The 27,813-nt window shown below is 47.0% G+C and overlaps 1 protein-coding gene across 2 annotated transcripts in view; it reads left to right on the forward strand.

Annotated features, from left to right (window-relative positions):
* Window positions 1–27,813, forward strand: part of LOC139260324 (adhesion G protein-coupled receptor A3) — an 841,088-nt gene that overhangs the window by 537,749 nt on the left and 275,526 nt on the right. Inside the window, exon 10 of one of the 2 annotated variants that reach the window (XM_070876798.1) lies at window positions 24,184–24,333. The exons of the other annotated variant lie outside the window; for it this stretch is intronic. Coding sequence (XP_070732899.1) covers window positions 24,184–24,333 — 150 coding nt within the window. The remainder of the gene's footprint in view (window positions 1–24,183; window positions 24,334–27,813) is intronic. 2 annotated transcript variants of the gene reach the window in all.

Here is a 27,813-nt window from a genome sequence, read left to right on the forward strand (position 1 = left end):
TCAAACTCACATTGTCCTGCAAGTTGCCTTAGCTCGGCGACGTAGCTCGCCACTTCCTGACCTTCAGATCGCTGGCAAGTGTAGAACCGATACCTCGCCATCAGCACGCTCTCCCTCGGGTTAAGATGCTCCCGAACCAGTGTACACAACTCCTCATACGACTTATCTCTGGGTTTCATTGGAGCCAGAAGATTCTTCATGAGGATGTAGGTTGGTGTCCCGTAGACCATGAGGAGGACCGCTCTCCTTTTTGCAGCGCTTCCTTCTCCGTCCAGCTCGTTGGCTACAAAGTACTGGTCAAGCCGTTCGACATAGGCTTCCCAGTCCTCACCCTCCGAGAACTTCTCCAGGATGCCCACAATTTGCTGCATCTTTGCGTTGGATTCGTATACTCGTTGCCAGTTATTATGTTCCTAACACAGATGAGACTGCACACAGGGAGGTTAAAGTAACAGTGACCTCAGTCTTTATTAAGACACTCCAGAGTGAGGAACAGGCCTTAGGGGCCGGCTTATATACAGTGCTCCCAAGGGATGCTGGGTTCCCTGGAAACTTCAGGGGATGCACTCCCTGGTGGCGGAACATGGGAGTGCATGCTTTACTAATACACAACAGAGAACACTCGAGTCAAATGCCGAGTCTCGATTGAGGAGATCTTCAAAATGCTCCTTCCATTGGGCCCTGACAGCTCAGTGTCCTTGATGAGCGTTTCCCCGTTCTTGGCCAGGAGTGGGGTGGGGCCTTGTGAGTTTGGACTGTCGGTGGCCTTGGTTGCAGCGAAGAATCCTCGCATATTTTGGCTGTCGGCCAGTTGTTGTATCTCCTGTCCTGTGCTTTCTCCATCCACCACCTTTTGTTTAGGTCCCGGGTTTTTTGTTGGACCTGAGCCTTGAGTCGTCTGTAATTTTGTTTTGCAGCTCCCGAGTTGGGTTGTTGCTTGAGGCTCAGAAATGCCTTGCGCTTGCGATCTATTAGTTCTTCGATCTCCTGATCATTTTCATGTTTTCTGGTTGAGTGAACAAGTGTCTCTTCACAGGCACTGGTTATAGAGGCCTGGAGGGCAGACCAAGCGCTATGGTCATTCAGCATCTCAGGATCATCGAGGCACGCCAGATTGGCTGTGAGACACTGGCTGTATAGGGCTCTCTTAGCTGGGTCTCCAAGTGCCCCGGCATTAACTTTTTTGCGGAACTGCTTTTGCTGTCTCCTCTGCTTTGGGGCAATGTTAATGTTAATGATGGATCGGATTAGGCGGTGGTCCATCCAGCAGTCCTCAGCTCCTGTCATGGTGCGGATGATGCGCACAGCTTTGCGATCCCTGGCTCGGACAATGGCATAGTCAAGCAGGTGCCAGTGTTTGGAGCGAGGGTGTTGCCACGTTGCCTTGTATTTGTCCCTCTGGCGGAACAGGGTGTTCGTGATGAGGAGTTCATGTTCTCGACATTTTGTCAGGGGTGGGGTACCGCTGGAGTTGGCTTTCCCTACCCCATCTCTGCCAATCATGCCTCCCTAGAGGGCTGTGTTTTTGCCGACCCTGGCATTAAATCACCTAGGAGGATCAATTTGTCACCTACGGCAAAGTGTTGGCAGCAAGCTCGGTGCCGAATGCGCCATTGATGGTAGATGCCCCGAGGCATGGTTGGGAGGCAGGCATTAGGAAGGTGACTTCCAAAGTCATTTTCAAAGTTAAAAGTTGATAAAGATTCTAAGTTTATTTCAAAAGTTTCTAAGAGCTAAAAAGTCTAAGATGTAAACCAATAATAGGTTATAAAAGTTTGCCCAGTTTAAAAAGTTTCTAAAGATTGTTAAAAAGTCAAGGATGTAGATCAATAAAAATGTTTAAAAGTATTTCAATTAAAAGTCTAAAATGTAAGTTTTAAACATTCTCCCAAATTGTTTAAAAAGTTTAAAAAGTTGAATAAAAGTTTAAAAATTAATTAAAAGTTGGCCAGCAGTTTAAGACGTTGGGCTGAACGCCGTCGCCTTGGTCCCTTCGGCCGGTTCAGCGCCGGCCTCGGAGTCCCTTCGGCCGGTTCAGCGCCGGCCTCGCAGTCCCTTCGGCCGGTTCAGCGCCAACCTCGGAGTCCCTTCGGCCGGTTCAGCGCCAACCTCGGAGTCCCTTCGGCCGGTTCAGCGCCAACCTCGGAGTCCCTTCGGCCGGTTCAGCGCCGGCCTCGCAGTCCCTTCGGCCGGTTCAGCGCCAACCTCGGAGTCCCTTCGGCCGGTTCAGCGCTGGCCTCGGAGTCCCTTCGGCCGGTTCAGCGCCAACCTCGGAGTCCCTTCGGCCGGTTCAGCGCCGTCGCCTCGGAGTCCCTTCGGCCGGTTCAGCGCCGGCCCCAGAGTCCCTTCGGCCGGTTCAGCGCCGTCGCCTCGGAGTCCCTTCGGCTGGTTCAGCGCCGTCGCCTCGGAGTCCCTTCGGCTGGTTCAGCGCCGTCGCCTCGGAGTCCCTTCGGCTGGTTCAGCGCCGTCGCCTCGGAGTCCCTTCGGCTGGTTCAGCGCCGTCGCCTCGGAGTCCCTTCGGCCGGTTCAGCGCCGGCCCCGGAGTCCCTTCGGCCGGTTCAGCGCTGGCCTCGGAGTCCCTTCGGCCGGTTCAGCGCCGGCCTCGGAGTCCCTTCGGCCGGTTCAGCGCCGGCCTCGGAGTCCCTTCGGCCGGTTCAGCGCCGGCCTCGGAGTCCCTTCGGCCGGTTCAGCGCCGGCCTCGGAGTCCCTTCGGCCGGTTCAGCGCCAACCTCGGAGTCCCTTCGGCCGGTTCAGCGCTGGCCTCGGAGTCCCTTCGGCCGGTTCAGCGCCGGCCTCGGAGTCCCTTCGGCCGGTTTAGCGCCGGCCCTGGAGTCCCTTCAGCCGGTTCAGCGCTGGCCTCGGAGTCCCTTCGGCCGGTTCAGCGCCGGCCCCGGAGTCCCTTCGGCTGGTTCAGCGCTGGCCCCGGAGTCCCTTCGGCTGGTTCAGCGCTGGCCCCGGAGTCCCTTCGGCTGGTTCAGCGCTGGCCCCGGAGTCCCTTCGGCTGGTTCAGCGCTGGCCCTGGAGTCCCTTCGGCCGGTTCAGCGCCAACCTCGGAGTCCCTTCGGCCGGTTCAGCGCCGGCCCCGGAGTCCCTTCGGCTGGTTCAGCGCTGGCCCCGGAGTCCCTTCGGCTGGTTCAGCGCTGGCCCCGGAGTCCCTTCGGCTGGTTCAGCGCTGGCCCCGGAGTCCCTTCGGCCGGTTCAGCGCCGGCCCCGGAGTCCCTTCGGCTGGTTCCACGTTCCCCCAATCTGTCAACACAATGAACACCTGGTGTGCGACCACAGGGACAGGCGTGGGCAGGTGTGGAGTCCTTTCGGCCAGCGCGGGATACATCATAGTGAACTAACATGGTGCTCTCTACCAATTTGCTTTCACACTCTTTGAATGCTGTATCACATTCTTTTGACCACTTCCAATGGACCTGTTTTTTCAATAGTTCATTCAGTGGATGTAAAACTGTAGCCAAATTTGGTAGGAATTTCCCATAATAGTTCAAAAGACCCAAGAATGAACGAAGTTCAGTGACATTCCTAGCAGTGGGTGCATTTCTAATTGCATCCAGCTTTCCCTTGGTTGGATGTAAACCATCTTTGTCGACTCTGTACTCTAAGCGCTTCACTGAGTTTTTAAATAACTCTCACTTACGAGCAGACACTCGTACTCTGTGCTTCTCTAGCCGTTTGAGGACTTCATTCAATATGTTGTTATGAATTTGCCTATTTGGTGCTGAAATGAATATGTCATCGAAATAACATACTACCCCTTCAATGCCTAGCAAAATCTGGTTCATCACCCCTTGAAATATGGCAGGGGCGGGAAACACTCCAAACGGTAATCTATTAAATTGATACAGACCTAGATGAGTATTTATAGTCAAACATGACTTGGACTCCTCATCTAGTTCAAGCTGTAAGTAGGCATTCGTAAGATCCAGTTTTGAGAAAATCTGACCACCTGTCAGTGTTGTGAACAAATCTTCTATATTTGGCAATGTATGGAGACATTACCCTCTCGAACCTGGTTTACGATTACTTTATAATCACCACACAATCTTACCTTACCATCGGACTTGGGTACAACAACAACGCCTGAGTTGGGGCTCCGGTCGTTGGGCGCTGGCCTGAGTGTCTGCTTTTTACGGTGCCTCAGGCCTGTCCGGACTGCCCACAGTGACTGGGCTCTCCTCCACTTGGTTCCAGTGTTCGGTCAGTGGTGGAGTGAACTCTACATTGTGTTCTTCCTCTGCTTCTTCGATGGGGTTGCTGAACCTTCTTTTTGTTTGATCCACGTGTTTGCAGCAGATTTGTCCATTAGTAAGTTTAACTACCAGAATCCTATTCCCGTCTTTGGCAATCACAGTGCCTGCGAGCCATTTGGGCCCTGCAGCGTAGTTGAAGACAAAGACAAGGTCATTGACATCAATACATCGCGCCCTCGCATTCCCGTCATGGTAGTCACATTGTGACCGGCGCCTGCTCTCAACAATTTCTTTCATGGTGGGGTGTATAAGGGATAAACTGGTTTTGAGCGTCCTTTTCATTAGCAGCTCTGCGGGTGGAACCCCTGTGAGCAAGTGTGTTCAGGATCTATTGGCCAACAGGAGGCGTGATAAGCGGCTTTGTTGGGAACCCCCTTGGATTCTGAGCATCCACTGTTTGATTATCTGCATTGCTCGTTCCACCTGGCCGTTTGAGGCCGGCTTGAACAGTGCCGTTCTGATATGGTTGATACCATTTCCTGCCATGAAGTCCTGGAAGTCAATGCTTGTAAAGCACGGGCCATTGTCGCTGACCAAGACGTCCGGTAGACCATGGGCGGCGAACATTGCCAGTAGACTTTCAACCGTGGCAGAGGATGTGCTTGAATTGAGAATGTCACACTCGATCCATTTGGAGTAGGCGTCTACTACAAGAAAAAACATTTTTCCCATGAAAGAACCTGGATGCATGACCATGGCTTGGTGGGCCAGGGGCTAAGGGGTGCTTCCCTGGGCGCATTGCCCAGCTGGGCGCACGTGTTGCATCTGCGAACACAAAGTTCCAGGTCTGCATCTATCTCTGGCCACCAAACGTGTGACCTGGCAATTGCCTTCATCATGACAATGCCCGGGTGCTCATTGTGGAGTTCTCGGATGAATGCCTATCTGCCCATCTGGGGCATGACTTCTCGGTTACCCCATAGTCGGCAATCGTCCTGAATCGAGAGTTCATCCTTGCGCTGGGAAATGGTTTAGATTCCTCAGGCCATGCCCCGTATGTGGCTGCCCAGTCCCCATTCAGGACACATTTCTTGACTAAAGACAGTAGTAGGTCTCTATTTGTCCAGACTTTGATCTGACAGGCTGTCACGGGTGAGCCTTCGCTTTCGAAAGCTTCAACAGCCATGACCATCTCAGCAGCATGCTCGGTTGCCCCCTCGGTGCTGGCTAGTGGGAGTCTTCTGAGTGCATCGGTGCAGTTTTCAGTGCCCGGTCTCTGCCGAATTGTATAGTCATAGGCGGCTAACGTGAGTGCCCACCTCTGTATGCGGGCCGATGCATTTGCATTTATAGCCTTGTTGTCGGCCAAAAGGGATGTTAGGGGTTTGTGATCTGTCTCCAGCTCAAATTTCCTGCCAAACAGGTACTGGTACATTTTTTTTTACTGCATATACACATGTAAGCCCCTTTCTGCCTGGGACAGACTTCTGGAGGCGTAAGCTACTGGCTGTAACTGACCCTTGGCATTGACATGCTGCAACACACACCCGACCCCATAGGACGACGCATCGCATGTTAAAACAATTTTCTTACATGGGTCATATAACGTTAACAGATTGTTGGAGCATAATAAATTGCATGCTCTGTCAAAAGCCCTTTCCTGTATGTCCCCGCAGACCCAATTGCAACCTTTGCATAGGAGCATGAGTAGCGGCTCTAACAGCGTGCTCAATTTGGGAAAAAAGTTACCAAAATAGTTTAGGAGACCCAGCCACGAACGCAGCTCCGTCGTGTTACGGGGTCTGGGTGCTCTCTGGATCGCTTCCATTTTGGATGCAGTAGGTCTGATCCCGTCTGCTGCTACTCTCATCCCCAGGAATTCTACCTCTGGAGCTAGGAAAATGCACTTCGCCTTTTTCAGTCGCAGACCTACCCGATCCAGCCTGCGTAGCACCTCCTCCAGGTTGTGGAGGTGTTCTTCAGTATCGCAACCCGTGATGAGGATGTCGTCTTGAAAAACCACTGTCCTTGGAATCGACTTGAGAACACTTTCCATGTTTCGTTGAAAGATCGCGGCGGCCGAGCGAATCCCGAACGGACATCTGTTGTGTGTCGTGATGGTGGTCAGCTTCTTCGATTCACTCGCCAGCTCCTGGGTCATGTAAGCTGAGGTCAGGTCCAATGTTGAAAAAAGTTTGCCACCGGATAGCGTCGCAAAGAGGTCCTCCGCTCTCGGTAGTGGGTACTGGTCTTGGAGTGACACCCGATTGATGGTGGCCTTGTAATCACCACATATCCTGACCAACCCATCTGCCTTGAGCACCGGCACGATCGGGCTCGCCCAGTCACTGAATTCGATTGGTGAGATGATGCTTTCCCTCAGCAGGCGGTCCAATTCGCCTTCTATCTTTTCCCGCATCATGTACGGCACCGCTCTGGCCATGTGGTGTACTGGCCTGGCGTCCGTGTTTATGTGAATCACTACCTTGGACCCCATGAAGGTGCCGATGCCGGGTTGAAATAGTGAGTCAAATTTGTCCAGGACTTGTGAGCATGATATTCGCTCGACGGAAGATATTGCATTGACATCGCCCCATTTCCAGTTCATGACAGCAAGCCAACTCCTCCCCAGCAGTGCGGGACTGTCCCCCGGGACAATCCAGAGTGACAACGTGTTCTCCGAATCTTTGTGGGTCACGACTACCGCGGCGCTGCCGAGCACCGGAATGATCGCCTTTGTATTTGTCCGTAGCTATGCTTCAATCGGCACTAATTTTAGCCTCCTGGCCTTGGACACCCACAACTTGTCGAACTGTTTGATACTCATCAGGGACTGGCTGGCCCCCGTGTCTAGCTCCATTGATACTGGGATGCCATTGAGGAGAACTTTCATCATTATTGGTGGCATCCTGGTGTATGAACTGTAGATGTGCTCCACGTGAACTCGCTGAACTTCAGCTTCCAGTGATTTCCCCCAGTGTCCATTTGGCCTCGTAGGGCTTACATCGGGCCCATCCTCCTCGGACATCAACCTGGCTGCAGGCTTCCTGCATATACGCACCAAGTGACCGCTGACGTTGCAGTTTCTGCAGGTATATTGCTGATACCTGCAAGCTCTGGCTGTATGTTTGCCTCCACACCTCCAACATGAGCCGTTGTTGGAAACAAAAGGTCCATTACCAGTCGATCGTCTCTGACTGTCTCTGTAACCGTCCTTAAACGCACCATTGACAGGTGTTGATGGCCCCATTACTGGCCGCATTGTCCCTTGCGATGGCATCAATCGCCGTTCAGCTAGCCATTGTCTCTGTTGAATTCCCCCTTTGGGTTTGACTACATGCTCAGGCATGTCCGATTGCCCCTGTCTGCCTGGAGAACTGTGTACCACGTTAACAATGTCGACTCCTTGTCCATTTGCTGCATTTAAACCAAGATTTTTGTCAAACATCATTCTGGTCTCTTCCTCCCCTGAGATAAATGTCTGGGCCATCAAAGCCGCCGTTTCCAGGGTCAAGTCTTTGGTCTCAATCAGTTTCCTGAAAACCCCAGCGTGCCCGATGCCCTCAATAAAAAAAGTCTCACAGCATCTGCGCTCTGCATGCATCTGGGAACTTACATAGGCTCGCCAGTCGCCGGAGGTCTGCCACGAAGTCTGGAACGCTTTGCCCTTCTCGCCGCCGGTGCATGTAAAACCGGTGTCTCGCCATGTGCATGCTGCTCGCCGGTTTAAAGTGTTCCCTGATCAACTTACTGAGCTCTTCAAAAGTCTTGTCCGCCGGCTTCTCTGGCGCTCAAAGGTCCTTCATCAGGGAGTACGTCCTGGATCCACAAACCGTCAGGAGATGAGCCCTGCGTTTGTCGGCCGAATCCTATCCCAACCATTCCTTAGTGACGAAACTTTGCTGTAGTCTCTCAATAAAATCGTCCCAATCATCACCAACACAGCACCTCTCGTCTGTGCTGCTAGTGGCCATGCTCGCGTGGTTTAAATCCCAGTTTCTCATCGCCAATAATATGTCCTTGCTATACAGTACAAATGCACACGAGGCCCATACTGGAGAGAAGGTCACTCTGTGACCAATAACCTTTAATTGCCAGCACTGAAGTGGAGAAGATAGGTGGAGCTTCCCCTTTTATACCTGAAAGTCCAGGTTAGGAGTGTCTCCCACAAGTTCATCACCTAGTGGTCTGTGTTCTCACGGTGTACAACTTAGGTCAGTTTATACATGGATTACAATGACAGTAGAATACATGACATTGATAACCTCATCCATTGATGAAAATCTCGGAAAATCTACACGGAAAATCTCACTCCAATCCAGCTTCAGTGATCTCAACCAATTTATTCCTCGTAGAGCAGGCTTGTCTCCTTTCACTACTATTCGAGGCAAGTTGTGAAATTGATCTTTATATTTCACCGGTACGGTGATACGACCTACCACAGGAATTTTCTCTCCCGAGTAGCCTCGCAGCTCTATCTTGGATTTCTCCAATGGGAAATCCCGCAATTTGTCAAGGTATAGACTCCGGTACCACACTCACGGATGCACCGGTGTCGATTTCCATTGGCACCTTGAATCCCGCAACATCCATGTGGATTTTGATACCTTACGAATCGCTGTCCGTTAAGCTCGTGCTCCTGATGACGTGTAACTCTAACATCTTCTCGTCCTGTTATTGTTCTTCCATGCTATATAGTCTCTGGGGATTTCTACTCATAGCTTTTAACGCTAGACTCATAGCTTTGAAAACTGATTTACCTTCAGTCGGCATGCCTTCGCAAGATGGCCAGTCTTTCTGCAGAAGAAACACTCTGCCTTCACATATGGACAACTTTGAGCAATGTGTTGTCCCAGGCACCTATAGCACGATGTCGACGCTCTGTTAGAATTTCCAGTTTCTGAGACTTTGGGCCCCCACTTACTTTTACTTTGAACCTGCAGGCGTTTTACCTCGGTTGACTGACGACCGTAATTATTATCAAATTCTCGGGAATATTGTTCGTCCATGCCCATCGACCTCGCTGTCTGACAAGCAATCACAAAAGTCAAGTCATCCATCGTCAATAACCTCTGAGCACATCATTTTTCACCCCACAAACAAAACGATCCCGTAATGCTCGGTTTTGAAAGTTTCCGAAATTACAGTGAATAGATAGCTTTTTTAATGCTACAATGTAATCACTGATACTTTAATCAGACTTTTGATTCCGTATCCCGAAACCTTAGCTTTCAGCAATTTCTAATGGTTTGGGGTTATAGTGCTGCTCCAGCTTCATTAAAATGTCTTTAAGCGTTATGTCCTTTGGCTCATCAGGCACAAGCAGATTTACCAACAATTCCAGACCCGCTTCAGATAAGAAGATAGCTCGCTTCCGTTCCAATATCGCCTGATTCTGGACTGCATTGTCCGGAACTTCGATTATGTTATTTACAGTGAAATACATTTTTAGCCGCTCCACATATGCTTTAAAACATTCCTGGTCATGTCTATATTCACCCAAATGTCCCATTACACCTGCGGGTGCTGCCATTTTAATTTCTAGCTGTTCACACAGTGTGCTGTATTTTACCTCGGATTTTGTATCTTTTTCCAAAGACAGAAGCTTCCAAAGACTCTCTGTCGGCTGGCTGAATCCTTCACCAACAAAATTTCAGCTTTAAATCATCTGAAAAATCCCATCCCGCCGCCAATGGTAATATATTCACAGAGCACAGCACACACAGCTTCTAACATGACAGGCAGCTCTGTCGGAAGCCTCCGGAACATGCCTGGTTCTGTTTATTATTAACTCTGTAGTTGCAGTACACGATGCGTCCACATCCACAGTGTGGAGCTACAAACATTACAAGCTTACAGACATTACACTTTCATCATTACGATGCCTGGGTGGGTACTGTGGAGGTCACTTATGAAAGTGTCTCTGCCCTTCTTGGGGACCACTACCTGATTGCCCCACAGAAGGCAGTCTGCCTGTATGGACATTTCACCATTGCGCCTCTGGTACGGCTTTATCTCTTCCTGCATTTCCACTGGGACACTGGACCAGCTCCCGTAAAGCACACAATTTTTTACTAGGGACAGTAAGGGGTCCTGGCTCATCCAGGTTCTAATCTGTCGGGCTGTGACGGGTGATTGCTCACTCTCGAATGCTTCCATAACCATGACTAAATCTGCGGGCCGTGCCATTTCCACCCCTGTGGTGGGCAATGGCAGCCTACTGAGACCATCGGCGCAGTTTTCTGTGCCTGTCCTGTGGCAGATGGCGTAGTTGTATGCGGACAACGTGAGCACCCATCTCTGGATGCGAGCCGATGCATTAGTATTTATCCCCTTACTCTCAGAAAACAGGGATATTAGTGGCTTATGTTCCATTTCCAATTCAAATTTTAGCCCAAACAGATATTGATGCATTTTCTTTACCCCATAGACACACGCTAACACTTCTTTTTCAATCATGTTGTCGGCTCTCTCAGCCTTAGACAGACTTCTGGATGTATAAGCAACCGGTTGCAATTTCCCAGATTCATTAGCTTGTTGCAATACACACCCGACGTCATATGACGACGCATCACATGCTAGTACCAAATGCTTACATGGATCATACAACACAAGCAATTTGTTTGAGCATAACAATTTTTTCGTTTTTACAAAGGCATTTTCTTGGCTTTTGCCCCATACCCATTTGTCTCCTTTACGCAGTAAGGCGTGAAGTGGTTCTAACAGTGTGCTGAGACCCGGTAAGAAGTTACCAAAGTAGTTCAGGAGTCCTAGAAACGAGCGCAGCTCTGTCACGTTCTGTGGCCTCGGTGCGTTTTCGATTGCCTCCGTCTTCGAATAGTGGACCTGATGCCGTCCGCCGTGATTCTTCTCCCCAGGAACTACACTTCAGGCGCCAGGAAAACGCACTTCGAGCATTTAAACCTGAGCCCCATGCGGTTGAGTCAACTAAGAACCTCCTCCAGGTTCTGCAGATGCTCGACTGTGTCCCGACCTGTTACCAAGATGTCGTCCTGGAAGACCACCGTGCACGGGACCGACTTCAGTAAGTTTTCCCACGGCTGATCGAATTCCAAAAGGGCATCTGTTATAAATGAAGAGACCTTTGTGCGTGTTGATGCAGGTGAGGCCCTTCGATGATTCCTCCAGCTCCTGCATCAAGTAAGCTGAGGTCAAGTGCAGCTTCGTGAACGTCTTTCCTCCCGCCAGCGTAACAAAAAGGTCGCCAACCTTTGGTAGTGGTTATTGATCCTGCAGGGAGAAATAATTAATAGTTACTTTGTAATCACCACAGATTCTGATGGTGCCCTCTCCCTTAAGGACAGGAATAATTGGACTGGCCCACTCGTTGAATTTGATCGGCGAAATGATGCCCTCTTGTTGCAGCCGGTCCAGCTCGATCTCTACCCTTTCTCTCATCATGTACGGTACTGCTCTCGCCTTGTGATGGATGGGTCGCGTCCCCGAAATTAGGTGGATCTGAACTTTTGCTCCTTGGAACTTCCCGATGCCTGGTTCGAACAGCGAAGGAAACTTGTTTAAGACCTCGGCACACAAAATTTCGTCAGCGGACGAGAGCGCTTGGACGTTGTCCCAGTTCCAGCATATCTTTCCCAGCCAGCTCTTGCCGAGCAGCGTGGGACCATCGCCCGGTACCACCCAGAGTGGTAGCTTGTGCACTGCTCCATCATAGGAGACCTTTACAGTTGCACTGCCGATTACGGGAATCACTTCCTTTGTGTAAGTTCTCAGTTTCGTGCGAATGGGAGTTAAGACTGGCCTTGAGGTCTTGCTGCATCACAATTTTTTGAAAGTGTATTTGCTCATAATGGACTGGCTCGCGCCCGTGTCCAGCTCCATTGACACCGGGAGTCCATTTAATTCAACCTTCAGCATTATTGGGGGGACACTTTGTGGTAACTCTGTGCACCCCATATACCTCTGCCTCCCCGGTCTGTGGCTCTGGTTCATCGTGATCCGCCGTGGATCTGTCCTCCTCTGCAACATGGTGGTTTGCAGGATTAACAGGGTTTGCAGCTCGCCTGCACATTCATTGAACGCGTCTCATTGTTCCACAGCCCTTGCAAACATACCGTTTGAACGGCATGAATGGAAATGATGATCACCCCCGCAGTGCCAATAAGGTGTTAATGGCCTTGCATTCAACACCCTTGATGGTGGACTCTGAGACATCTGCGGACATGTAGCTGCAGGCATGTGGGGCCTGCCCTGTACGTTGTGATTTGAAAACAACATCACTTTGTTCACAGTACTTGTAGCAGCATTCGTGTGCTGAGAGATTTGCTTAGTATTGTCACTGGTGGCAATGAACACCTGGGCTATCGCTATGGCCTTACTCAAGGTTGGGGTCGCCACAGTCAAAAGTTTGTGAAGTATCACTTCATGGCCAAAGCCAAGTAGGAAAAAGTCTCTGAGCATGTACTCCAAATGTCCTTCGAATGTCCTGCAAGGTGTCTTAGCTCAGCGACATAAATCACCACTTCCTGGCCTTCAGATCTTTTGTAGGTGTAGAATCGGTACATCACCATCAAAATGCTTTCGTTCGGGTTCAGATGCTTCCAGACCAGTGTGCACAAATCATCGTATGATTTCTCTCTGGGTTTCGCTGGAGCAAGCAGATTTTTCATGAGGCCATACATTGGTGCTCGGCAGACGGTAAGGGGAATCGCCCTTCATTTGGCAGCGTTCGCTTCTCCTTCCAGCTCGTTGGCCATGAAGTATTGGTCAAGTCGCTCCACAAAGGTTTCCCGATCGTCTCCCTCCGAGAATTTTTCCAGTGTTCTCTGCATCGTTGGATTCGTCATTTGTATCTCGTCACCAGTTGTTATGTATGAATAAAGAGTCTGACTGGATACTGTGAGCTCAAAGTAAAGTGTGACCGTAGTCTTTTATTGCAGGTCTTCAGAGTGCCTCTCCAGCCTGTGAGGCCTCCTTAAGTGCCTGGGGACTTCATGGGATGAACCCTCTGGTGGCTGTATAAGGTATATACAAGTTTAAATACATAACATGGACTATTTTCAACTTTGAACTCAAGGACTGCATCAAAGATCACATCAAGTATGATACAAAACCAACACGATATTAAGCTTCTCGGGCAATACGGAAGTGCTAAATGTACCCCAGAATTTATATCTCCCTGACCTCATCCCCATCAGTTTACCTCATCAAGCTGAGGAGCACCAATGCCCGTGAATACTTTCTGCAGCAACTATTCCTGAGTTAGGTGTAGCAAGGGTAAGGTGCAAAGGGAAGTTGCCTATATTGCTCCAATAATGTGTTTTAATCTCAACATCAAAAGAGAATCTTTAAAACCACATTATTGGGAGATTTCTGTTTTTGTGGTTAGACTGTGGAATTCTCCGACCCCAACTGTCATTGTAGCAGAAGCCCTTGATTTTTTTTTTAAAGAAAATGAGATAGTTGGTAAAAGAGGAACATTAAAGGGAATGAGAATGAGCAGAAGAGTGTGATTAGACCAGGTGACTCCTGGAGGAGAAAGCAATCAACAGCACACACTTGACTGTGTAAATGGCCAGTTACTGAACTGTAACAGTCTATCATTCTGTCCATATTCACACTGCAAATTTAGTGTCAGTGCAAAGTGGTTTTAGGTTTGCATGGACATTACACAAGTGTGAAGGTCCAAACTGGCTGCAAAGCAAAATGGAGTGTGATTCCTTCCAAGGCAACTCACTCTGCTTTCATCTGTTGTCAAGTTGGACCCTGACTCCAGATTCAGACTGCATTTACACATCATTGCAGCACTGTGAAGCCAATCTTTTCTTTAGGTGCACACACAGACGTCCTACTCTTTGGGTTACCTTGGGTATTTCATGATTATTTTGAGCTTTGGAACTTGACAGTACTGACACTAATACAGTACTGAATTTGTACCAAATAGTATCCTGCATTCATTTTACTTTTGTTCCACATTCTATCCAACATATCCATATTTCAGTCAATAAAACTATCATCAATATAGGTTACCTAAGATTACAGTAAACTGTGTTCTGTGGTGTCAAGATGGATTCCAGCTTTGCACAGTGCATCTGTGTTTCCTGAAAAGTAGATTGAGAGCATTGAGACTTGTTCCAGTTGAAGTCTTTTTTCGACATCATTTAGATGAGATATTACTTTCCATCTGTTAGGGCTAGGTATCCAAGGCTGGGGATCCAGGTCAGAACAGTGAAGTGTTCTTACATTTCATCCAGTCCTGCTCCACTAACTGATGGATTGGACTATGCCATCCATTCGGTTAGCCTTAAAAGTAGGCTATGTGAGAGGGGTGGGAGGACATTGGTTAGAAATAAGAAAGGAATATATCAGCTTATATTAGTTGCTATAGGGAAAAAAATCTTCTCCTGGACTGTTTATATACACACATTTATTGCATTCAGTTTCCTTTGCATTTAAAATTAACTAACATCTATTATATAGGATTTATAAGATGATACATTCCTTTCTTATTTCTAACTAATGTCATCCCACCCCTCTCACATATCCTGCTTTTCGGGGTAACTGTATGGATGGCATGGTCAATGGTTGTCTTCATGTCTGCTGCTGATGTCACTTAATGATCAGTTGAAAGGTTGTTATGTTGGATAATAGATATGGAGCATGTAATAGAACAGTATGGAAAGGGTTAATCATGGTAAAAACAACCCTGTGGCTGACTTGATTGATGCTAGTTCAGCATTGCCATGCTTTGATTTTAACTTTCATTTGTCAAGTATGATGTGATCCTTGAGCCACAATGTCTTAAAGTAACTAATCAGTACCTAATTACTGTTCTGCAGTTGTGTGTAAGGAAATGATTTAAACAGATGTTTTTTGGGCGAGTGAGTGAATGCATGTGGAAGTGGAATCTGTAATTGGAAGAAGAAGATTGGATTTTTGGTCTTCTGCTGCCCCTGTTAGCACCCCGGAGGGGCAGCAATGGCAGCAGTGAGCACTTCTGGGCGGGCGGCCAGTTTCCAGCGCCCCACCGGGATATTCAGTGCCGGTTTCGAGGGGGCGGGGAGTATTACCGCCCGGAAGTGGCGAGTTGGTGTGCAACGCACCTGGTTGCGACACCGGCTCGATTTTTGGCTGGCACCCGATCTATAACGCTCCATAGAGTGCCCTGCTGGGAAGACCTGTGAAAGCTGGCATTCCAAGCTGTGGTAGCCACAGTGAGAAAAGTAATGGTGACCTCAGGTAGGTGTGATTGATTTTTTTTTTTGTGATTTTATGTTGTGGTGGCGTGTGTTATTTATTGGGAATGTTTTTGGTGGGTTTTTTTCAGTTTTTTTTTAATCCCGAGGTCTCTCTTAGGCAACTCTGAGGCCGGGTGTTTAGCTCTGGATTTTCACTTGCTCAGCTGGCCTAGTGCCCTAAAAGAGGTGTGCAATGCCTCCCTTAGCACTCCGCTCAAAACTCCGGGCCCAGCTGATTAATTTTGTGGCGGCAGACACAATCCATTTGCCGACACAAAATTTCCCCCCACCTGTCCGCATTGATGCCGCAACAGAGGCACAATCAAATTTCCACCCCAGAGTGTTGATGTTAGAAAATCAAGTAGGGTATGCCTTTTCAGTGAAATATTGCACTGCAGCGTGAGACAGGCAGACTTGGAAGGTGACAGTTTGCTAAGAAAGAATAGTCACCAGACTTATGGTGAGCAGATCCATAGGATTGATCAACTGCAGGAAGAATGTGCTGTGTAATAGGGTAACTGGTACTCACTGATACAAATTGCAAGGATCCCAGGTTTTGGGTTCAAGTCCTCCTCCAGGAACTTGAGCACATAAATCTAGGCTGACACTCCAGTGTAGTGCTTGAGGGAGTGCTGCACTGTCGGAGATGCCGTCTTTCAGATGAGATGTTAAACCAAGGTTCTGTCTGCTCTCTCAGGTGGATATAAAACATCCCATGGCACTATTTCGAAGAAGAGCAGGGGAGTTATCCCCGGTGTCCTAGCCAATATTTATCCCTCAATCAACATAACAAAAATAGATTATCTGGTCATTATCACATTGCTGTTTGTGGGAGTTTGCTGTGCGCAAATTGGCTGCTGCGTTTCCTACGTTACAACAGTGACAATACTTCAAAGGTACCTCATTGGCTGTAAAGCACTTTGAGACATCCGGTGGTCGTGAAAGGCACTATATAAATGCAAGTCTTTCTTTTTTTAATTCAGCAAATAGGAACCATTGCCTCAAACATGACATTGTTCTTCATGTAATAAACTTTATGTAAAATTTGGTAGACCAAGGAAGTTGCTGCTAGAACAGGGTGCGAAGTGTCATGAACAATGAATAAGAAAGGCTAGAAAGAGAGAGGGTCTGCACCTCGACAGGTTGCGGTGAATCATCCACAGAGGAAAGGCATCGGCTTACTCACTCGGAGGATGAAGTTAACCACATAACAGGATGTAGAGCAATATCCTCTTCGTGCTACGAAATGTTGCATGCTTTGCTGGTATACATAACGTCTGTCATAAATAAAGGTAAAATTGATTTTTAAAATACATATACATGTAATTGTGTTTGATTTGACAGGCCCAAACCCAAATTAGTTTTAAAGGCACATGCATAATTATCCAGTAGTGTGGTGCAGCCAGGTTCTCATCTTGTAAATTGGTGTAGAGCTGATCTAAATGTAATAAAGCTGTGGTGCTGGATGTTTCTGAGAAAGAAACAATTGTAATGCTCTGTCAGTCGAGATAGTTCAAATTGAAAAATGTTAGAAGTGAGATAAAATGGAATCCACTTGTGACAGTTTTAAATTTAATCGAAGATATATGTGAAAGGTAAGCAAATTGCAAAACAAAAACAATCATTTTCTGCCACGGGATGATATATATAGCATAGTATAAAACTAAATATCTAATGATAGTATATGATAGTTCATGAAGTAATGCAAAGGCATGGTCAATAGGCAGGGCCGGATTAAGGGCCTGGTGGGCCTGGGGCAAACTGATCCAACTGGTCCTATAGTTATGTTTGTTCATGTTCATTACATTACGTATATAATTCTGATTCTGAGTATGAAAACTTAGGCCACAATATTCAACAATGAAAGCATATATTCTGTATCAAGTAGGTATATATTCTGGTTCTGATAACATTGCATAATAGATTCCTATACATATATGCACATTTCTCTCAGTAACATGTGAAATAAAACTTGGTTTTCCTCTTATTGTCTATTCTATTCAGCCTATTTGGGAGGCCTTATTTATTTTTTCCTACATTTATTTGGTGGGCCTATGTTCTTTGGTGGGCCTGGGGCTGCAGTCCCATCCGCCCCTGTCAATATGTTAAGGCTAAAGGAAGTGACACTATCACAGCAAGGAGGTGTATTTGTTAAAGCGCTACTAGAATTTATTTGTTAAATCCTAAAACACCTAACAGTTGCAGTGCACCTAGCTCAGTTTCCTCTCTTTGCGATCATCATCCCTGTGCACTTCACTGTGTGCAGAGAACCTCTTCAGTAAGGTTGTTTATTTTACTCAATACTTCTATTTTTTGTCATGGTAGTCACCTTGGTTGAAAATGTAATACGTTTTTATTGCTGAAAGGCAGACAGATAAAAATAGTGTACAAGTGTCTCTACACTTAAAAAAAATGTGGCAGTAAAAATGTGACTGTGACTGCATTGTCAACATAGCAAAGTAATTATGTAACGTAGCAGCTTATAGTAAATGGTTACAACCCAAACTGTCACTTTCAGACATAAGTTGGCTGAGCTATACATCCTGACCATTATTAAATAGTACATTCTTAATGTGTTCCTAACACAGGTGAGACTGCACACAGGGAGGTTAAAGTAACAGTGACCTCAGTCTTTATTAAGACACTCCAGAGTCAGGAACAGGCCTTAGGGATAAGCCTATATACAGTGCTCCCAAGGGATGCTGGGATCCCTTGGGACTTCAGGGGATGCGCTCCCTGGTGGCGGAACATGGGAGTGCATGCTTTACAGATACACAACATCACTCCCCCGCAAAGTCAAAGTGAAAACTATTTACAAGGTGAGGCGGTCGGGAGCCTTTCTTTCCCTGGTGGACCGCCTCGGGACAAATGTCTGTTATGGTTCTGTTGGCTGTGCCCTCGCTGGGCTGGCGCGTTGTTGGCCCTGAAGGGCTGCTAGGTGAGCTGGCCTTGCTGGGCTGTTGGGCGTGATAGGTTCGATTTCCTGGTCCGGGGTGGTGTTGTTGATCCTTTGGGTATGTGTTGTGGGCTCAAAAAAGGTTGTGTCTGCTGTGGGTTGTTCAGGGCAGACTGTGAACCGCAGCCTCGTTTGGTCCAGGTGCTTTCTGCAAATTTGACGATTGTCTAGTTTGACTACAAACACCCTACTCCCTTCTTTAGCTATCACCGTGCCCGCGGTCCACTTGGGACCATGTCCATAGTTTAGCACATACACAGGGTCATTCAGATCAATGTCCCGTGACACAGTGGCACGACCATCGTTTACATTTTGTTGCTGCCGCCTGCTCTCTACCTGATCATGCAGGTTGGGGTGAACCAGCGAGAGTCTGGTTTTAAGTGTCCTTTTCACGAGTAGCTCAGCCGGGGGCACCCCTGTGAGCGAGTGGGGTCTCGTGCGGTAGCTGAGCAGTGCTCGGGACAGGCGGGTTTGGAGTGAACCTTTATGACTCATTTAAGGCTCTGTTTGATTGTTTGTACTGCTTGCTCTGCCTGCCCATTGGAGGCTGGTTTAAACGGGGGCAAGGTGACATGTTTGATCCCATTGCGGGTCATGAATTCTTTAAATTCGGCACTGGTGAAAAATGGCCCGTTGTCACTGACCAGTATGTCAGGCAGGCCGTGGGTGGCAAACATGGCCATCAGGCTTTCAATGGTGGTGGTGACGGTGCTTCCCGACATTATTTCACATTCAATCCATTTTGAAAAAGCATCCATCACCACCAGGGACATTTTACCGAGAAACGGGCCCACATAGTCGACATGGATCCTCGAACATGGTCTGGAGGGCCAGGACCACAAACTTAGTGGTGCCTCTCTGGGCGCGTAGCTCAACTGAGCACACACACGGCATTGCCATACACATGACTCTAAGTCAGAGTTGATACCGGGCCACCACACGTGGGATCTGGCTATCGCTTTCATCATTACTATATCTGTGTGTGTTGTGGAGATATGAGATGAGCATCTCCCTGTCCTTTTTTGGTAGCACTGCGCGGTTACCCCACAACAGGCAGTCTGCCTGAATGGACAGCTCGTCCTTTCGACGTTGGAATGGCTTGATTACCTCTTGCATTTCAGCGGGGATGTTGGCCCAGCTCCCATGCAGTACACAGTTTTTTTACTAGGGACAGCAGAGGATCATGGCTGGTACAAGTCCTAACCTGGCAGGCTGTGACAGGTGATTTATCATTTTCAAACGCTTCCATGACCATCAACAAGTCTACGGGCTGCGCCACCATCAACAAGTTTGCAGGCTGAGTCATTTCCACCCCCATGGTGGGCAGTGGTAGCCGACTGAGAGCATCCGCACAGTTCTCGGTGCCTGGCCTGTGGCGGATGGTATAGTTATATGCTGATAGCGCAAGTGCCCACCTTTGTATGTGGACTGAGGTATTAGTATTTATCCCCTTGTTTTCAACAAACAGGGATATGAGGGACTTGTGATCGGTTTCCAGCTCAAATTTGGGGCCAAACAGGTACTGATGCATTTTCTTTACCCCGAACACACACGCTAATGCCTCTTTCTTAATCATGCTGTAGGCCCTCTCGGCCTTAGACAAGCTGCTGGAGCTATAGGCGACAGGTTGCTACTTCCCCGCAACGTTAGCTTGTTGTAATACACACCCGACTCCGTAGGACGATGCATCACATGCTAGCACAATTTTTTGAGGATGTAACTAGTAGAGTGGACAAGGGAGAACCAGTGGATGTGGTGTATTTGGACTTTTAAAAGGCCTTTGACAAGGTCCCACATAAGAGATTGGTGTGCAAAATTAAAGCACGTTGTATTGGGGTTAGTGTACTGGAGTGGATAGAGAATTGGTTGGCAGACAGGAAGCAGAGAATGGGGATAAACGGGTCCTTTTCGGAATGGGAGGCAGTGATGAGTGGAGTGCCGCAGGGCTCAGTGCTGGGACCCCAGCTCTTTACAATATACATTAATGATTTGGATGAAGGAATTGAATGTAATATCTCCAAGTTTGCAGATGACACTAAACTGGGTGGCGGTGTGAGCTGTGAGGAGGATGCTAAGAGGCTGCAGGATGATTTGGACAGATTAGGTGAGTGGGCAAATGCATGGCAGATGCAGTATAATGTGGATAAATGTGAGGTTATCCACTTTGAAGGCAACAACACGAAGGCAGAATATTATCTGAATGGCGGCAGATTAGGAAAAGGGGAGGTGCAACGAGATATGGGTGTCATGGTTCATCAGTCATTGAAAGTTGACATGCAGGTACAGCAGGCGGTGAAGAAAGCAAATGGCATGTTGGCCTTCATAGCTAGGGGATTTGAGTATAGGAGCAGGGAGGACTTACTGCAATTGTACAGGGCCTTGGTGAGTCCTCACCTGGAATATTGTATTCCGTTTTGGTCTCCTAATCTGAGGAAGAACGTTCTTGCTATTGAGGGAGTGCAGCGAAGGTTCACCAGACTGATTCCAGGGATGGCTGGACTAACATATGAGGAGAGACTGGATCAACTCGGCCTTTATACACTAGAGTTTAGGAGGATGAGAGGGGATCTCATAGAAACGTATAAGATTCTGACGGGACGGGACAAGTTAGATGCGGGAAGAATGTTCCTGATGTTGGGGAAGTCCAGAACCAGGGTACACAATTTTCGGATAAGGGGTAGGCCATTTAGGACTGAGATGAGGAGAAACTTCTTCATTCAGAGAGTTGTTAACCTGTGGAATTCCCTGCCGCAGAGAGTTGCTGATGCCAGTTCATTGGATATATTCAAGAGGGAGTTAGATATGGCCCTTATGGCTAAAGGGATCAAGGGGGGAATGGAGAGAAAGCAGGAAAGGAATACTTAGGTGAATGATCAGCCATGATTTTATTGAATGGTGGTGCAGGCTCAAAGGGCCGAATGGCCTACTCCTGCACCTATTTTCTATGTTTCTATGTATCACGTCTATTACATGGGTTTTACAATACAAGCAGCTTGTTGGAGCATAAAATGTTTCTGGCTTTCTCAAAAGCGATTACTTGTTTTTTTCCCCACACCCAATTCACACCTTTATGCAATAACACATGTAGGGGCTCTAAGACGGTGCTTAACCCTGGTAGGAAGTTACCAGAATAGTTGAGGAGTCCCAGGAACGACCGCAGCTCCATGACGTTCTGTGGCCTGGGCGCATTCCTGATAGCCTCTGTCTTGGCGTCTGTGGGCCAAATGCCGATCTTACTCCCCAAAAACTCCACTTCTGTTGCCATGAAGACATATTTCGACTTCTTCAGCTGCAGCCCTACGCAATCCAGTCGCTGGAGGACCTCCTCCAGGTTTTGTAGCTGCTCGCGGTGTCCCGACCCATGACCAATATGTCGTCCTGAAAAACCGCCGTGCATGGTGCCGACTTGAGTAGGCTCTCCATGTTTTTCTGGAAGATCACTGCAGCCGGCCGAATTCCAAACGGGCATCTGTTGTAGATGAACAGTCCCTTGTGCATGTTGATGCAGGTGAGGCCCTTCGAAGACTCCTCCAGCTCCTGGTCATGTAGGCCGAAGTCAGCTCGAGTTTGGTGAACGTCTTGCCTCCTGCCAGCGTCACAAATAGGTCGTCTGCCTTAGGTAGCGGGTATTGGTCCTGTAGCGAGAAACGATTAATAGTTACTTAATAATCGCCGCAAATCCTGACTGTGCCATCACTTTTGAGTACTGGAACAATCGGGCTGGTCCACTCGCTGAATTCCACTGGGGAGATGCTGCCCTTGCATTGCAGCCTGTCCAGCTCGATTTCCACTCTCTCCCTCATCATGTGAGGTATCGCTCGTGCCTTGTGGTGAATGGGTCGTGCCTCTGGGATCAAGTGGATCCGCACCTTCGCCCTGGAAAAGTTTCCAATGCCTGGCTCAAAAAGGGAAGGAAATTGGGTGCATGAGGGCTCATCGACATGTGTTAGCACTCAGGTGTCATCCCAGTTCCAGCGGATTTTGCCCAGCCAGCTCCTTCCAAGCAGTGCCCGGGATAATCCAGAGTGGCAGTTCGTGCATCATGCCCTTGACCATGGTGCTGCCCAGGACAGTGATGAGCTCTTTGGTGTACGTTCTCAGTTTCGTGTGGATGGAGCTCAGGGCTGGTCTGAGTGCCTTGTTGCACCACAGTCTCTCAAACATCTTTTTACTCATGATAAGCCATTCAATTTTACATTTAGCATTATAGGTGGACATTTCGTCGAAAATGTGTGCATCCCGTGTACTTCAGCATCTGCCTCCTCTCTCTGAGGCTCGAAATTGCTTTGATCCACCATAGATTGATCTTCCTCTGCCACGTGGTGGTTAGCAGGTTTTGCAGAGCTTACAGCTCGTCTGCAAGCTCGTTGGAGGTGCCCCATTGTTCCACTGCTCTTGCAAACATACGCTTTGAAGCGGCATGAATAGGCTGAATGGAAGCCTCCACAACGCCAACAAGGTGTGAATTGCTTTGCATTCATCCTTTGTTGCAGACTCTGAGTCATCTGGGTCACCTGAGGCCTGCTGGCAGTTGCAGTGTTGTGGTTTCTGCCCTGTACATTTCTGCTCGCAAACACATTTCCAGTTCATTTATGAACATTGCTAGCACTTGTGTGCTGAGAGATTTATTTGGTGTTATCACTGGTGGACATAAACACCTGTGCAATCGCAATGGCCTTACTGAGGGTCGGTGTCTCAACAGTCAAAAGTTTTCATAGCATGATCTCGTGGCCAATGCCCAGTACAAAAACGTCTCTGAGCATCTGCTCCAGGTAGCCATCAAACTCACATTGTCCTGCAAATCGCCTTAGCTCGGCGACATAGCTCGCCACTTCCTGACCTTCAGATCACTGGCACGTGTAGAACCAATACCTCGCCATCAGCACGCTCTCCCTTGGGCTAAGATGCTCCCAAACCAGTGGGCACAGGTCCTCTTACGACTTATCTGTAGATTTAATTGGAGCCAGAGGATTCTTCATGAGGCTATCGGTCAGTGCCCCACAGACCGTGAGGAGGACCGCTCTCCTTTTTGCAGCGCTTCCTTCTCCGTCCAGCTCATTGGCTACAAAGTACTGGTCTAGCCGTTCGACATAGGCTTCCCAGTCCTCACCCTCTGAGAACTTCCTCAGGATGCCCACAGTTTGCTGCATCTTTGCGCTAGATTCGTATACTTGTTGCCAGTTATTGTGTTCCTAACACAGATGAGACTGCATACAGGGAGGTTAAAGTAACAGTGACCTCAGTCTTTATTAAGGCACTCCAGGGTGAGGAACAGGTCTTGGGGGCCGACCTATATACAGTCCTCCCAAGTGATGCTGGGATCCCTTGGGACTTCAGGTGATGCGCTCCCTGGTGGCGGAACATGGGAGTGCATGCTTTACAAATACACACAATTCTAATCCATGAAAGCATTTACTACTCAGAGGAAATGTAGACACAAAATGCACAAAATCAACCCTGTAAGGAAACTGGATATACCAGTCTTCCACTTCTAAGTCCCTCTTTTATGTAGAACCGAAGTTGCTTACAAAATCGACTTTTGCAGGGAACGGCATATGAAGATAACACCTACAGTGAATAATAGGATTAGTGTATTTCATCTGAATGTTCTCCCACAAAATAGCTACTGGATAATGTGCGAGTCCCTTCCACATGCCTCTCCATGGTTTTGCAATGAAACAAGGTGTTAAGTGTATGAAAATCAAATTGCAGCCTGCATTATGCATTTAGTTGCTGTTTAACTGTTCATGGAAAAGTTGGTTTACTATTTCTGTATTTCTGAGAGTGTTATTTTGACTAATTAATGTGATTTCAGATTCCAGTGAATGCCACCAGCTCCCTTGCTTTTGCCCACCAACTGATGGCCTACACAGGAGATGCAGCTAGTTTCGCAGACATGATGGATGTTATTTTTGTGGCTCGAATGATTCAGAAGTTAATCGTCTTCGTGGATCGAGTCAAAGATGTAAAGTATCAAAATCTGGATGTTCACGCCACACACAAGTCACTTCATGCACCCGCATTTCCTCATTCTGGGCCGGAAACAAATCATTAGCTTAATATTTAGGTTTTTAGTAACATGGAAGGAATTATGGGCTAGAAATTCATCTCGGATGGTGGGGCAAAACGAGCAGTATCGGATGGGCCGCCCATTACACACAGCACCTGGAGCTCGGTTTCATTGACTGCAATCGAACTGAATATCGGACACAGTGTATAATGGGAGGCCGATCCAATACCGCCCATTACGCACCACCGCCCGGGGCAAATTTCATGGCCTATTGGTTTTCTTTGGTGCTCTTATAATAATAATTTTAATTTTTACCACAGCATGTTGAATATAATTTTTTCTATTTTATCCATTGTTACGATGCCTGCTGTTAATCAAATCAATACTGAATTAGAAGATCATTGAAAAGCAGGGTATTTGAGTTTTCCCATTTGGCACCCAGCATAACACTGGCGTTGCGGATGAACCACCTGTATAGAAACCGACTTATTTTCCTTTCCATTCAAATCAATAGTAATGAAAAGCAGGCAGTTTCGATAAAGTGCGGCTAATCCCCAGTGCCGGGTATCAAGGTGAAAATCTGCCCCATAAAGTGATGATAAAGTAATTGGTTGAGTTAATTTGGTGAGGTATTATTCACACTCTTTTGTAAAACAGTAATGCCATTATTAGTTGCATAATGCATTCAACAGCAATGCATAAAAATGTAAATTCTAAGAAATTACTTTTTGGTTAATTTCTGCTTTAATGTCCATAATAACCTACTCAGTTTAATGGAATACAACATTCACGCAGTCATGACCTAAAGGCAGTGCCATAAAAATGATTCTAATTTTTTGGATCCATTTTTAGCAAATATTTTGTTGCCAATGGGGGGAATTTTCACTTTTGACTTCTCATTGGAGTGGATGTATGACAGCCGGCTGATCCACTACCACCAGTTTTCCACCCATTCCCAAAGTGAAAACTACCCCAATCTCACTTATTGTTTGGTTTCAAACAATGCTCCCATGATTAATATCTTCACATGATAAAGGAATGTATTGTTTGCTCTTTCAGTCACAGTATCTTTTTTCTGTACATATTGTCAGGAAGATCCATACATTTCTTCTGAGTGTCTGTTCAGTGTCAAAGCTAATCAGATTGACTCTATGGATCAAATTTCATTAAATCTGAGCGAATCAGTTAAAGCTTATTATAATTTCAGTTAGAATCAAAATGGGCTCCTTGACTCAATCACAGACTCAGCACAAAACCACAAAAGCAGGCCAGTTGGTCTAAAGTCTGTGCCAGTGTTTTTCTCACGTGAGCTATCTAGTATAACCCCACTTAGATAACTATCTAAATCCCTTTTTAAATAATTGGTGGACTGTGCTTCAACAATGGTTTGTGGCAGAGAATTCCTCATTTTATTCTTTTTGTGGGTATTTTAAATTTATGATATATTGTTAACCATCTCTCTGACCAGTACATACAATCTATTTACCTTATCTTTTCATGATCCTAGTGGAAAAAAGCTATGACTTCTCAGTCTCTAGCAACATAGGAACAGGAGCAGGCCATTTTGCCCCTCGAGCCTGTTCCGCCATTCAATGAGATCATGGCTGATCTGTGATCTAACTCCTTATACCCGCTTTTGCCCCATATCCCTTCATACCTTTGATTAACAGAAATCTTTCAATCTCAGATTTAAAATGAACAATTGACCCAGCATCTACTGCCGTTTGCAGAATATAATTCCAAACTTCTACCACCCTTTGCGTGTAGAAGTGTTTCCTAACTTCATTCCTGAAAGGCCTAGCTCGAATTTTTAGGCTGTATCCCCAGTCCTACATTCCCCCAACTAGCGCAAATAGTTTCTTTCTATTTATCCTTTCGGTTCCCCTTAATAGCTTGAAAACTTTGATCAAATTACTTTTTCATCTTCCAAATTCCAGGGAATACAACCCAATTTATGTAAACTCTCCTCGTAATTTAGCCCTCGGAAGCCAGCACATCCTTTCTAAGGTGTGGCACTCAGTACTGAACACAGTACTCCAGGTGTGGTCTAACCTGGGCTTTAGATAGCTGCAGCATGACTTCTGACCCATTGTTTTGTATTCCTCAAGATGTGCAGGCCAGCATTAGTTTTTCGAATAATTTTGTAACTGTCCGTGACATTTTAATAATCTATGGTTTAAAAACTAGGATGAAAACACTCTACCTAAATGCACACAGCATTCAAAATAAAGTAAATGAGTTGACGGCACAAATCATTACAAATGGGTATGATTTGGTGGCCATTACAGAAACATGGTTGCAGGGTGGCCAAGACTGGGAATTAAACATACAGGGGTATCTGACGATTCAGAAAGATAGGCAAGAAGGGAAAGGAGGTGGGGTAGCTCTGTTAATAAAAGATGATTTCAGGGCAGTTGTGAGGGATGATATTGGCTCTAATGAACAAAATGTTGAATCATTGTGGGTGGAGATTAGAGATAGTAAGGGGAAAAAGTCACTGGTCGGCGTAGTTTATAGGCCCCCAAATAATAACTTCACGGTAGGGCGGGCAATAATCAAGGGAATAATGGAGGCATATGAAAAAGGAACGGCAGTAGTCATGGGGGATTTTAACCTACATATCGATTGGTCAAATCAAATTGCACAGGGTAGCCTGGAGGAGGAATTCATAGAATGCATACGGGATTGTTTCTTAGAACAGTATGTAACAGAACCTACAAGGGAGAAAGCCATCTTAGATCTGGTCCTGTGTAATGAGGCAGGAAAAATAAACGATCTCCTAGTAAAAGATCCTCTTGGAATGAGTGATCACAATATGGTTGAATTTGTAATACAGATTGAGGGTGAGGAAGTTGTGTCAGAAATGAGCGTACTATGCTTAAACAAAGGGGACTACAGTGGGATGAGGGCAGAGTTGGCTAATGTAGACTGGAAACAAGGACTAAACGGTGGCACAATTGAGGAACAGTGGAGGACTTTTAAGGAGCTCTTTCATAGTGCGCAACAAAAATATATTCCAGTGAAAAAGAAGGGCGGCAAGAGAACGGATAACCAGCCGTGGATAACCAAGGAAATAAAGGAAAGTATCAAATCAAAGACCAATGCATATAAGGTGGCCAAGGTTAGTGGGAAACTAGAGGATTGGGAACATTTTAAGCAACAGCAAAGAATGACTAAAAAAGCAATAAAGAAAGGGAAGATAGATTACGAAGGTAAACTTGCGCAAAACATAAAAACAGATAGTAAAAGCTTTTACAGATATATAAAACGGAAAAGAGTGACTAAAGTAAATGTTGGTCCCTTAGAAGATGAAAAGGGGGATTTAATAATGGGAAATGTGGAAATGGCTGAGACCTTAAACAATTATTTTGCTTCCGTCTTCACAGTGGAAGACACAAAAAACAAAAATTTGCAGGCCACAGGTATGTGGGAAGG

This window comes from Pristiophorus japonicus, chromosome 3 (genome assembly GCF_044704955.1).
Source record: "Pristiophorus japonicus isolate sPriJap1 chromosome 3, sPriJap1.hap1, whole genome shotgun sequence".
Classification (NCBI taxonomy): Eukaryota; Metazoa; Chordata; class Chondrichthyes; family Pristiophoridae; genus Pristiophorus; species Pristiophorus japonicus.